Below are 13,700 nucleotides of genomic sequence, written 5' to 3' on the forward strand. Positions count from 1 at the left end.
ACCTCCAAACCACAGAGTCTGTCAGAGGAGAAACCGACCAATCAGCTGAGAGTCTCATTTAAACTCAAGTCGTGACAACGAGTGTTTTCTAACACCTGAGAGACCGTCCATCAGATCCAAGATGGCCGCTGACAGACACAGAGAGAGATGGACGGATGAGTGTTTGTACCCGGAGGGCAGGAAAAACAAGAGAAGAAGAATCAGCAGGAAGCCATTAACACTGCCGACCACACACACACACACACACACACACACACACACACACACACACACAAACACAAATACGCCCCGGGGCTGTTTTCCCATCAGCCCACAGGAGAGGAAGCGTCCAATCTGAGCGCCGGCAGCACAGCGGGACGCCACGGCGATGGCTGTTAATAACAATAACATGACTGATAAATAGATAAACACACACACATGCACACACCGGACATACATACACACACACACACACACACACACACCGAACATACATACACACACACACACACACACACACACACAGGAGGAGGATGGAAGAGGAGGAAGATGTCAAAGGGAAAGAAAAGAGAGGTGTGAAGAAAAGGAAAAAGGGGAAGTAAACAGGGAGGGGAGAAAATAAGGGGAAAGAGGGAGGAGAGGAAGGAAACACAAGGAAAGGAAAGGAAATTATAAAAGGGGGAAAGGAAAAAGGAGTAAGGAAAGGAACATGGAAAAGCAAGAAAGGGAACACAAAAAAGGAATTGAAAAATCAAGGAAAGGACAAGAAGAAGGAAGGAAGAACACACAAGGAAAGAGAAATGAGGAAAAGAAAAGAAAGAACAAGAGAGAAGGAAACAAACAAGGAAAGGATGAAGGAAAAGGGGAAGAAGGAAGCACAGGAAGAAAAGGTAGGAGACGAAAGTGAAGGAAGGAAGGAAACAAGAGAAAAGGAAGAGGAAAAGAAAGAAGCCATGAAAGTAAAGAAAAGGAAATAAATGGAAAGCAAGAAAGAATGGGAAGGAAACAAAAAGGAAGGAGAAGAGGGCAAGGAAAGTAAGAAAGGAAAGGAAATAAGAGAAAAAGGGGCATGGAAAGAGGATGAAAACAAGGATAGGAAAGTAAGGAGCAAAAGGAAAGGAAATAAGAACAGACAAGGAAATGGGAAGGAGGGAAAATGAAAGTAAACAAGAAAAAGGAATTGAGCAACAGAAAGGAACTAAAGGACACAAGGAGACCGAAAGGAAGGAGGAAGAGACAGTAAACAGACTCCCAGGAGAGGGAAGGTGTGTTCCTTCACACTGAAGCCTCAGGTGAAAACACATCACACACTCTGAGGATGATCAGCTGATAGAGAGGAGGAGGAGGAGGAGGAGGAGGAGGTGTGGAGTCCCTGAGGAGCAGCAGTGGGGAGGTGGAGGCCTCTGCTGGAGCTCCCCGAGGTATTACAGCAGCGAGGAGACACTGAACGTCAGGTGATTCTGTTCATCGTTCATGTGATTTATCTCAGTAAAAATACAAATAATAACAATAATAATAATGCTGATTATTATTATTATTATTATGAATAAAAACACTAATAATACATATTGTTATTATTCTAATAATACTACTAAAATAACAATAATAAACATTTATTAAATATTATTTTAATAATCATACACATAACAAAAAAATATTATTCTGATAATAATAATAAACAATTATTATTATTATTCTAATAATTCTAATAAAACACTAATAATAGTTGATTATTATTATTCTAATAATATTTGTATTATGTCTAAATAAATATGTGCTGAATAGATAAATAAAGTTTGATGATTTGATTTCCTGTAAGGTTTATTTTTGTCACATTATTTTTCACTTTATGCAACATTTGACTTTTACTCTGCTTTCATGTATTTAAACAGTGTTCTGCAGTTTTTACACTCTGCTCATAATAAACTAACTTTTACAGTCGTAGTAGTAGTACAGTAGTTTACTTTTACTTTATGTACTGTTGTACTTTTCTGCTGTTGTTTAGTAAAAACAAAACGTCTTTAAATGACTCAGAAGAAGGGAATGATCGTCTTCATCTCCATAAACTGATGAAGATCATGTGATGATGATCAAAAGCTCCAGAAAGCTACAACATCTCTTTTCTTTGGTGGTTTGACTTGATTCAAGTGTGTACTTTAACTGGTACTGGAGTACCTTACGGTGCAGTAGTACTACTCTCACATTAAGTAAAAGGACCTGAAGTACTGTTTCTTACAGAAGTCTTTGAACTGAACATTAGAGATTCAGAGGAAACGTTTTCTTTCCTCCCGGCTGTCAGACTGCATCACCTGCTGCTCCGTCACGTCAACTCTCTGGATTTTATTCCTGGAGACAGAATGTGAGCCGCTGCGACGGGAGAGATTAACCAGGATTTATACCGTCGACTTTCTTCTTTAAATCTATTTTAAATTTCTGCTCGAGCAGCAGCGTCCAAACAAACGTCTCCTGTGACTCAGAGGAGAAACAGTCGCCATTAACCACATTGTTTTCCTCCCAGCCAATCAGAGCGCTCCCTCACTGCTGGCAACAACACACACACACACACACACACGGAGCTCTCATTTCCCACGACAGATGATGACCTCGAAGGAGGCGATCCAACACACTGAGATGGAAACATCCAGAGCTTTTTCTCCCCGAAACGGTTCACGCCCACCAGAGGAAACAGTGACTGAGACACCGTAAAATAATAAAAATACCGTAAAATAAATAATAAAAATACTGTAAAATAATAAAAATACTGTAAAATAAATAATAAAAATACTGTAAAATAATAAAAATACTGTAAAATAAATAATAAAAACACCGTAAAATAATAAAAATACTGTAAAATAAATAATAAAAATACTGTAAAATAATAAAAATACTGTAAAATAAATAATAAAAACACTGTAAAATAATAAAAATACTGTAAAATAAATAATAAAAACACTGTAAAATGATAAAAAAATACTGTAAAATAAAATAATAAAAACACTGTAAAATAATTTTAAAAACTGTAAAGTAGATAGCTAGCAAAAAGACTGGAAGCAGTGGGCAACTGTTAGCCTAGCTTAGCACAGAGACTGGAAGCAGGGAGAACTGTTAGCCTAGCTTAGCACAGAGACTGGAAGCAGGGAGAACTGTTAGCAAACAACAATAACAACAACTCCAAATCAGCCTGATTTCCATGTTGGATGTGTTTGTTTAACTTTCACCGTCCAGAAGGTGAATCTGTCTCTCTGTGACATCATCTGGACTCATGTGTGTGTGTGTGTGTGTGTGTGTGTGTGTGTGTGTGTGTGTGTGTGTGTGTGTGTCTTACTGTGTATGTGTGTGTTACAGTGTGTATGTTCAGTGACTGAATGGCCTCCTGTCAATCAAACCCCCCAGGAGCATCCCTCTCTATTGTAGGACAATCTGTCAGCCTGCTACTGCCAACACTGTGTGTGTGTGTGTGTGTGTGTGTGTCTACATTATGATGCATGCTGTATGTTTGTGTGTGTGTTTGGTTTGTATGTTTGCACATCATTATGTCCTTTCCTCTGCTCCCCTTTTTCTCTATTTTCTCTCCTTTCTGTCGTTTTATTTCCTTCCTTTTCTTCCCTTTCTATTTCCTTCTTCCTTTCCTTCCTCCCTTCTTATCTTGATGTTGTCTCCTTTCCTTTCCTCTCCTTTATCTTTCTTTTCTCACTGGGCTCTTTTCTATTGTTCCTTTCTCTCCTTGAAGCCACTCATTTTCTTACTCATCTCTTTTCTATCATTTCTTTCCTTTCACACTCTCCTTTCCTTACTTTCATCTTTTTCCGACCGATCCTTTCTGTCTTCCTCTACTTGTTTTGCTTCCTTTCCTTTCTATTCTTTTCCCTTCCTTCCTTACTGCCTTTTCTGTTAACTCCTTTCCTATCTCTCCTTTCTTTACTTCCTCTCCTCTTTCTTTAATTACTTTTCTTTCCTTCATTTTCATTTGAGGTCGTCTCCTTTTATTTTCTAAACTAAACCCAAAATCAGCAGGTGAAAGGACGTGTGTCTGCGAGTGTGTGTGTGTGTGTGTGTGTGTGTGTGCGTGAGTGTGTGTGCGTGTACTTCTCTGTGTGTGTGTGTGTGTGTGTGTGTTCCTCCTCTGGCTTCATTAATCTCCATTAGAAAACAGAAGTTAGTTAATGTCTCCTTCGCTCGGCTGCAGCAGCGAGAAGCCACGAGGCAGCAGCTGCCCGTCACACACACACACACACACACACACACACACCTACACAGACACACGCACACACACACCTACACAGACACACACACACACACACCTACACAGACACACACACACACAGGAACTCACACCTGAAAAATACAGTTCACAGACACTGAAGACAGAAACACAAAAGACTTTAGCTCTTTTGTGTGTGTGTGTTGTGAACATTGTGTATCGTGTCTGTGGTGTCTGTGTGTGTGTCTGTGTGTGTGTGTGTGTGTGTGTCTGTGTGTGTGTGTGTGTGTGTGTCCTTCTATTTTCATTAGGCCCTGACAGACACAACAGCCTTCTCAAGTTAATGACGCCTCCGAGGCCTCGCTGCTGGAGAGCCGCTGCTGCTCAGTGTGTGTGTGTGTGTGTGTGTGTGTGTGTGTGTGTGTGTGTGTGTGTGTTCATTTGTTCTTGGCCGCCGCTCTCTGATCTGTAAATCAGAGACTCAAACTCAACTGCAACTACACAGATCCCCCCCCTCCCAAATCCACCATAGAAGAAGAGCAGCAAATCAATCGATCGCGCTTCAATGATGGAATACGAGCGTCGATCGAACACACGCAGCAGGTGAAGCAGGTGTTTCTGATACTCTGCTCTGATTGGCTGCAGGTCTGAGTGAAGAACAGCATTCAGACCAAAGCTTTTCCAGCTTTACGAGCCTTAGAACCTGAAATAAATACGATTCAAATGGTATTTATTATTGTTATTATCGCATGATGACATCATGGAGACTGCTTAGAGACCGACGGTGCGTTCAAGGACACTTTGCAAATTTCATATCCACTTCAGAGCTGAAAGGATTTGTCAATGAATGGATTAGTTGATTGACAGAATAAGTGACGAGCGGTTTAAGCTAAAACACCAAAGATTGTCTGGTTTTCTCATTTTTACATCAAAGTAAACTGAACATTGTGACTGCTTAAACTTTTTAAAGACATCGACTTGAAGTTTAAACTTTTTTCTGACATTTTAGAGACAAAATGAATAACAGAGAAAATCCAAAAGTAATAATAATCCCCAGTTAGAGGCCTGTAGAGGCAAAAGAACAGAAAAAAGTAACATAAAAATATAAATAAAGTAATTTTTCAACGTGTTCTTCTTCTTCTTCTTCTTTATTATCGATGGATGATCAACTTAAAAGCATCGGAGTGTCATTGATTGTGATTTACAGAACATATAACGGACTAAACGTGTAAAATAACGACTAAAGTCCTTAAAAACAAACATTCTCTTCTTCATCTGAACAAAGTGAAGTTGATTTTTTTTATGCATCAGATTCAGTTTCAGTCCTCTGCTGGATGTGTTGTTATCTGTCAGAGCGTCTAATTGCCTCCACGCTGCTACACACACACACACACACACACACACATCAGCTGCTCGGCCACGCCCTTCACACACACACACACATACACACACACACACACACACACACACAGACAGCGCCATTGGATTCCTGTCAGCGCGAGTGCCGGCAATCAGAGCGCCGGGCGCTTTAACGGCGCTGAAAGGCCTGCCCCGATCGATACGGTAATGCACTGGCTCCCGGTTATCATCATCATCTCTTATCACTGACCCACACCTCCGAGAGGGGGGGGGGGGGGGGGGTGAAGAGGAGGAGGAGGAGGAGGAGGAGAGGGTCTCTGGGTGTTTCCCTTCAGCTGTGAGGAGATGGATGGAGTCAGGGAGGATAAGTGGACTTCTGAAACAGCTCCGAGATGGAGGCAGCTGATTGGCTACTCTGCTCTAAACCAATGAGGGGTCGGCGTTCAGGACATCTGCTTGACGATTGGCTGAGATGTGGAAGAAGTATTCTTTACTGTAGTAAAAGTACTAATACACTGTGAAAGTACTGATTGATTAGTAGAATGTTTCACTATTTTATCTGGTGTTTCTGGATTAATACTCATAATATTTAAGATGTAGTGGAGTAAAACAGTATAAACACCTCAATGTACCTGAATGTATCGATCCGCTTCACATTAATCTGATCACTGCAGCTGTTTGTCATATTTCATGTTTTAAAATAAGGAGTAGTTTGTGTATAATTTCACTGTAAAATGATATGAAAACATAAAAAAAACGAATGAATCTCACTAAAAAGATCTACATGTGTGTTGGAAGTTCATGATACTACACTTCCCATAATGCAACGCGGCAGTGCTGTCTTTCTGTTGAGACGATGTCTTCTTCTTCTCTGCGTGTAGACGTGGTGTGATGGTTCTTTTTGGTTTCAGCACCGTTTCAATGGAAACTACAAATAATCACAGATAAGAGACTTTGATCTAATCTGATAATCCAAGTTCAAGTTGGGTCATGAATTAAAGGAGGAGAAGAAGAAGAATGTGAGGACTTCCTGTGAGAATATTCACGGGAAATTAAAACACATTCCAGTTAATTTAGATGTGAAGGTTTAACACGACGTCGCAGAAATAAATCCATCACGTCTGAACACCAGCTGGGTTCTGACTTAGTTATTAATTCAAGATTTCTTTAGAGACTTTTTTAGAGTTACAACATCAGAATTAATTGTAATTCATAAATCACCTCACAAATATATCGTTTTATTTATAAAATAAGGGCAGCAAGTGTTTCATGTGGAGGACCGCGGCTGTAGAGGTGTGATACATGAACACACACACACACTCACACACACACACACACACGCACATACATTTACACACACACACAAACACACGTACACACACACACACACACACACACACAAACATGTACACATACACACGTGCACACACTTACACACACACACACGTGCACACACACACACACAAAAATGTGTACACACACACGTGCACACACACACACACACACAAACACACGTACAGAGCTACAGGGAGTTTACAGGTGGAGAGAAACAAGACTCTCTGGTTCATCCTCAGTGGGTCTAATCAACTCACACTGAGAGGAGGAGGAGAGGAGGAGGAGAGGAGGAGGAGGAGGGAGGTAGTAGGAGGAGGAAGAAGAGAAAGAGGAGGGGGAGGATGAAGATGGGGAAGAGAAAGAAGAGGTCTGTGTTTTTCTGTGTTTTTGTTAAATAATAAATAAATTGTATTTTTCTACAGTGCAACACGTCTCTTCCTCCTCATCCTCCTCTTCCTCACTTCATGCTTTAACTCTTAGGACCGTGATGAGCAGCGATGCATTAAGAACACAAGAAACTCTGATTTATATCACGTTTGGATCAATTTAACTACGCGTTTGTTTTAAGAATCAGAAAACTCTTTTATATTCAAGAGCCTTGAAACACAGAAGCTCAGAGAGTCACCGTGTTCACTTCCTGCCTTCTCCCTCATTTCCTCCTCCCTTTTTTTACCCCCACCTCTCCATCCTTACCTCCCCCTCTGCTTCCCTACCTCCTCCTCTCCTCCATCACCTCCTCCTTACCTCCCCCTCTCCTTTTTTACCTCCACCTCTCTGCCTTGCCTCCTTCTGTCCCTACGTGTCTCCTGTCTGACCTCCCTCTGCTCCTCTCTTGTGTAACACAAAGACATGAAACACAACTGAACTGTTGACTGAATAACGTGAGAACTGGTGGTGTTGTAAATACATGTAGAGTTTGGTTGGTGTCTATAGAAGCAACACATTGAATCTCCTTTGAAAGCCGTAAATACAGTAATAATATTAAACACGTTAAAGACGATGCGGCCTCTGTGTTACGGACACGAGGACCTGTAAATAATTCACATGTTCTTCTTCTCCCGTAAACAGAAGGCGCTCTCACTACCTCACTCCTCTCGGAGGCTGCACCCTCGTGACCTTACCCTTCTTCAGTCCGTCTCTTGACATATTCCTCCTCTCCCTCTCCTTTATATTTTCCTCCTCCTCCTATTGTCTTCCATTGGTTTCTAGGGGCTTAATTACGGGGGGCCGTCTCCGCGGTTGAGGAGGTTTGGGTGTACGAACAGGGGGGATCAGCGTGACCCTGGAGGAGAAGCCATCAGACAGCGGCCTTAACAATGATAAATCACCCCGAGCAGAGAGCTACAGATACAGCCGCCGCCCCGCTGATCTCTATAAAATATGGATGGACCAGCGCGCCGAGCGGCGAGGAGCCGAGCCGGATTCTCCAGATTAGCGATTATCAGGCGGAGGGTTATTCTAACGAGGCGGGACGCGGCGTGGGGTTAACTCCATTCACGGGAAACGGATTGAAATTCAGCTCATGACCTGAATATCGCTCATTATTCTCAATGAGAGAGCAGGAAATGTCCTCATTCATGAAGTGGGGTTGAATTAATAACCCCCCCCCCATGAGTCAGGATGGGGGTCAATGATCAGAGCTAAAGGTGCAAACCGCAACACGCCAAACACGTTTAATCTCCACCTTTATGTTCACAAACCACCAGGAAGTAGACGGGGGGGGGGGGGGGGGGGGAATACGTTTCCTGTTAAACCGGAATTCATTTTAATCTGTTTTCTGTTTGTTTTTCACAGAACGTACATTATTTTACCAAAATCTGCATATTTTAGGGTTCAGGTCGCAGCAGAGAGAAGTGAAGCCGTCTTTATATTTACTGAACAGAATCTCTTTAAATAAACCTTAAAATGAAGCTTTTTCAGTTTAGTCAATTAAAAGCTTTAAAGAGCAAAGTGAAGCTCTACATTTAGCCTTTGCTCTTAGATTAATACTTTATTTAATTAAGGGACATTTGAGGCATTATCTTCAGATATTTAAGGGATTTTAAATCCTCTTTGCAGCAGAGAGCAGTGAAGTCATTACATCTATATATTTACTGGATAAAACCTCTTAAAATACATCTAAAAATGAACCTATTCAATTCCAGGCTAAGGTGGAATCAGTAATTTAAAAGTAAAGCTCCAAAAGTTGTTACTGCTTTTTTTAAATGACCCTAGTCTTTCAAATTAAGGGACATTTGAGGCATTATCTTCAGATATTTAAGGGATCTTATATTCTCTTCGCAGCTCTAAACGTATAGTTTTTTAAATAACCTTCACCTTAAACGGTTAAGAGCCGTTAGAGGCGTTATCTTCAGGTATCTGAGGGAGCGCATAGGTTCACGTCCGTCTGTCAGACAGACAGCTAACAGGCAGTTCGACAGGCTGTGAGGCCAACTGGTCACTGATGACCTCTGGGGTTTCTCCTGGATCAGGTTCAGGCCTCTAATTTCATTTCCAGTCTGGCTCGGCTGCAAGCGGACACCTCGGCGTCCGTCCAGCCGACCCAGAGAGAGGACTCACGGCCGCTAACTGTTAGCATGTTAGCATCTCCAGCTCTGTTTGATTGACAGGTTGTGTGTTGGTGTCAGAAATGTGAACGGATGGATGACTTTCGCTTGCTAGCTAACAAGATACACGTTCAGTAAATCAGACTTGGGGTTGTTGTTTTATTTCCCTTTTTGATGGAGCTATGCTAACAGTTTCCCCCTGCTTCCAGTCTTTGTGCTAAGCTAGGCTAAACTCATGTTCGAAAAAGATGCAAACCATGACTTCTAGCTCCATCGAACAAAAACCCAGCTGATAGATTGTAGACTAGGTTGTTAGGTGGACTTGGAGGAGGTAGGCTGGCAGTTTCCCCCTGCTTCCAGTCTTTGTGCTAAGCTAGGCTAACCCTAATCTTTGAGTTGATTCCAGAGCAGTTTCCCCATCTTTCAGACAAAATCAGCTGTGAGTTTTCCTCTCTCCTGGTTTCCATATTTTACCGTCTATGTTTAGGAGAACAATCACTCTGCGTTGCACCCACAATGCACCACCTGACGCCCTACAACGAATCAATCTGCTCCGTGTCGCCGCCTGAAAACCTCGCCGTCCAAACATCTCTTTCCATCCCTGCTCCTGTCCTCTGCAGAGCGGGCGGCAGGTGAAAGCAAAAGAGAACTGACAAGCCGAGTTAACCCGTCGCTTGCTCGGTCACATGATCCCCCCCCCCCCCCCCCCCCCGACTAAAACACGGCGCCCTGTCGCCTCATCGGCCGCGAGTCCAAAAAACATCTTGGAGAAAAAAAAAACCTCTGTGGTCTGAGTTTTCCTCTGAATAAATAAATATTTAAAAGGCGGAGGGCGTTTGACGTCCCACTCTGGCTGCAAATCAGGCCATCAAAGGGGCCAGACAATGTGTGCTCACTATTAGTATCAATTTACAAATAAACTGCTTTTTTGGTGACTGGATCTCCGATGTCAGATTTTGATAAATGGTTTCAATTTGGCAGCTGCTTTCGAGTGTCAGAGCCCATCTGACGCTCGCGCCCGCCGCCCGCCGCTCGCTGCCTCAAGGAATCTGCCTCAGTTAGACCTCGCAGCCGGCAGCAGCCAAAATAATCTCTTCATACTAACCAGGGCAGGTGTGTGTGTGTGTGCATACTAATGTGTTTCTGTGGGTAAATATTGAAACCGGGCACATTTCACTACTGATGTTTTTCTACACAAATCTTAAAAAAGGGGGCTTCCAGTTTTTTTGTTTTCTTTTACGCCATTAACTACAAATCACAGGCACTTTTCTTCACTGTTTCCAAAGTCGGCTGTTGTTTAATAGATTTTTAAATGTGCTTTCGCTGCCTTTGCTTTTGTTTTTTCCAGGCAGCTGGTTTTCATTCACTACAGATAAAAAAAATAAAAATAATCCACCTGCAGAGACTTCAGATTGAACATGAAATGTTACCAACCTGAAGACAGTCTATAGACAGTCTATAGACAGTCTATAGACTGTCTATAGACTGTCTATAGACTGTCTATAGCTTATTAAGATTATTGTTATTTATTGACAAGTCTACAAAGTGACGCCTTCAAACTAACAAAAATCCAAAGACATTCAGTTTACTGTGACATAAACAAAGAGGGATTTAAACGGATCAAAACTGTTATATAATAATATATATAACAGTTCAATTATTGACCTGGCGATGAGATTTTTACACTTCCACTGATATCGTTTGTTTACCTGAACTCGCTTCAACAGAAACTTCCAGCTCAATGTATCACAGCTTCAACTGTTTACAGCCTTTTCCTTCAAATGAAACTTGAACTTTATTCAGAAATTCCATTTTAATTAACTGCCACTTCAACTTCTTTCAGAATTTCAATTATTGCAAATGTTGCAAAACTTTCAGCAGTACGTGCACATTATGTTTCCTCAAACTGATTTGATTTCGTATTAACTCATAAAATTCAGTTAAATTACAGAATTACCAAATAAATTCGTGATTGAAGTCTGGAGAAGTTCATCTGATATTTACATCATCAATAAAGTATATTGATCACATTTATAGACAAATATTTACAGGTATGAGTGACGAGTTTTCACGAGTCTATCCAGGAAGTGAAACACGGACCACGGACCAATCGGCTCTCATCACCTGCACCACCCTGACCCTCCACCTTCATCAGCGACTCGCCGCCGTCCAAACCTTCCTCCTCGCCAGTTAAGAAGGGGGGGGGGGGACAAATCGCAGCAGCGGCAGGATTTTGCTCCCATAAACAGCTGTTTCCTGTTTGAAGGATCAGGACCACAATCTGCCGGCTGGCAGCGAGGAGGGCCGGGCGGTGCCAAGAGTGTGCCGAGCAGAACCGACAAATCCAATCAAGGCAGCTCGGTCCCGCGCTGCATTAAATAGTACGAGAGAACCTTAAAAGTCGTGTGCAGGTGGTCTACGGCGTCCACGGAGGGACAAACAGCCACTTCACATTTAAATCAGGCGTTAATGTGGCTGTTAAAAAACCTGATTAAAAACAGTGAAACGACAGCTCTGACAGACAGGTGCATTCTGGGACGTACCTGCCCGGGCCAGCACAGAGCTCACTTCCTGGCCTTTGGGTTTGACCCCCTGACCCCTGACCCCTGAGCACACGCAGCAGTGACTTAATGACTCGTCTCCACTGACCTTAGGTAACCTCTCGGGGTCTCCGGGGTGGCGAGGGATGACCTTCTGTAGCCTCTGGAAGCCGTAGTCGATGGTGGGCTCGTTCAAGGCTGTGGGACGGAGAGAGAGGGAGGTGAGGACGACCGAGAGGAACTCAACCCGACACACACACACACACGGACACACCGAGCATCACAGAAACACACATCAGAGCGACACACACACGACACGCTTTTCTTTAAATCCAGTTCATTTCTAACGGAGTTCGTCCAAACAGAGCGAACACAAGTGTCACAGCTCCTCTGCTGCAGGACGGCCTGCCTTGCTCAAAGGCACACAGAGTTATTTCCATTGACATAAGCAACAAACGATCACAAGAAACATAAGAAAATGTGTAAATTGAATTCATATTATCAGAAAAAGATGCAAAAACATAAAACAAGTAGAGAATATAAAAATAAATGAAGTAAAAAGTAAAAAGACTTTGTTTCGGCTTTGAAGGAATCGTTGCTGTGAGGAAATTCAGGGAAATCTGAAATTTGGGAAGATTTTAAAATCCCCTCGATGGTCCTGAAGGAGTCTGAAGGAACTACTGAGCAGCTTCAACCTCTCATGAGCAGCTTTTAACTTACTTTAGACTCTGTGTGAAGCTTCTTAAACATCTTTAATAAAGAACAAAAAATATTATGTTTTTTATACCATGAGTCACTTTTGTCTGTTTAAAGTTTAATTTTTTATTTTAAATGGCTTTAATCTAAAAATATGTCTCTCAAGTTGTATAAACAAATTATTATGTTAAAGAATAGATTTGTCTTCATCTGTGTTCTCAAAGTGTTTCCCCACCAGTTGAAGTTATTGTCTGATGTGTGAATAAATAAATATTCTCACATCTGATTCCTTCTTTCACTTTTATTTCCTGTTTGATACTCAGATTTCGTGCGACCTCTCAGTGATCTTCAGCTTCAGTCTGTTGGTTCTTATTAACAGTGAACACTAACAGAGAGAGAGAGAGAGAGAGAGAGAGAGAGAGAGAGAGAGACAGCTGATCTCTCTCTCTCTCTTATCTCCCTGCTGTTTATTAAGTGTGAGACCTCACACTCCATCTGTCCTCCTCGCTCTGCCTTTTTCGCCACTAATTCAATCCAACCTTCCCTTTCTTTCTTTTCTCCTCCGCTAAACAATCTGCCTTCCTCCTCCTCCTCCTCCTCCATCCTCTTCCTCCTCCTTCTCCATACGTTGGGAGAGAAACACCCGGAAATGAGTTCGGGGGGAGATACTTCTCCATAATCAAGCCCATTAATCATAAAAGGCTGTCAAATTTGACTTTGGGGACAATTTGTCAGCCGATCTTGCCCACTCGGCTTTTGTCACCGTGGGCTCTTGTACTCTGTAAGGATGATTGACACACCAAATGCCGGTGAGTAGAATAGCTAGTTTGCACTAATATGCATAACCGCGGCTTTCATGAATAAGAATAAGGCAGCTCTATATATATATCTCTGTATACGGCGGAGCGCAGAGGGGTCTCTCCTTCAAAGGGGCCCCGCCGCCGTTTGTTCACCCGGCGCTCCCAAATAGATGTTATTACCATTATAACAATATTTGTTTTCTTTTTCCCCGGGAATGGAGCGACCGAGAGCTGCTAAATCAAA

General features: G+C 42.3%; 1 protein-coding gene across 1 annotated transcript in view; it reads right to left on the reverse strand.

The window, feature by feature from the left end:
• The window catches only part of LOC306702467 (transcription factor COE3), a gene marked incomplete at its 5' end in the record, with an annotated part of 125,591 nt that overhangs the window by 10,565 nt on the left and 101,326 nt on the right, over positions 1-13,700 (reverse strand). The window contains one exon of the mRNA XM_079168099.1: positions 12,070-12,158. Within this exon, the coding sequence (XP_079024225.1) occupies positions 12,070-12,158 (89 nt within the window). The remainder of the gene's footprint in view (positions 1-12,069; positions 12,159-13,700) is intronic.

The sequence above is a fragment of the Pholis gunnellus genome, assembly GCF_910591455.1.
Source record: "Pholis gunnellus genome assembly, chromosome: 10".
Lineage (NCBI taxonomy): Eukaryota > Metazoa > Chordata > Actinopteri > Perciformes > Pholidae > Pholis > Pholis gunnellus.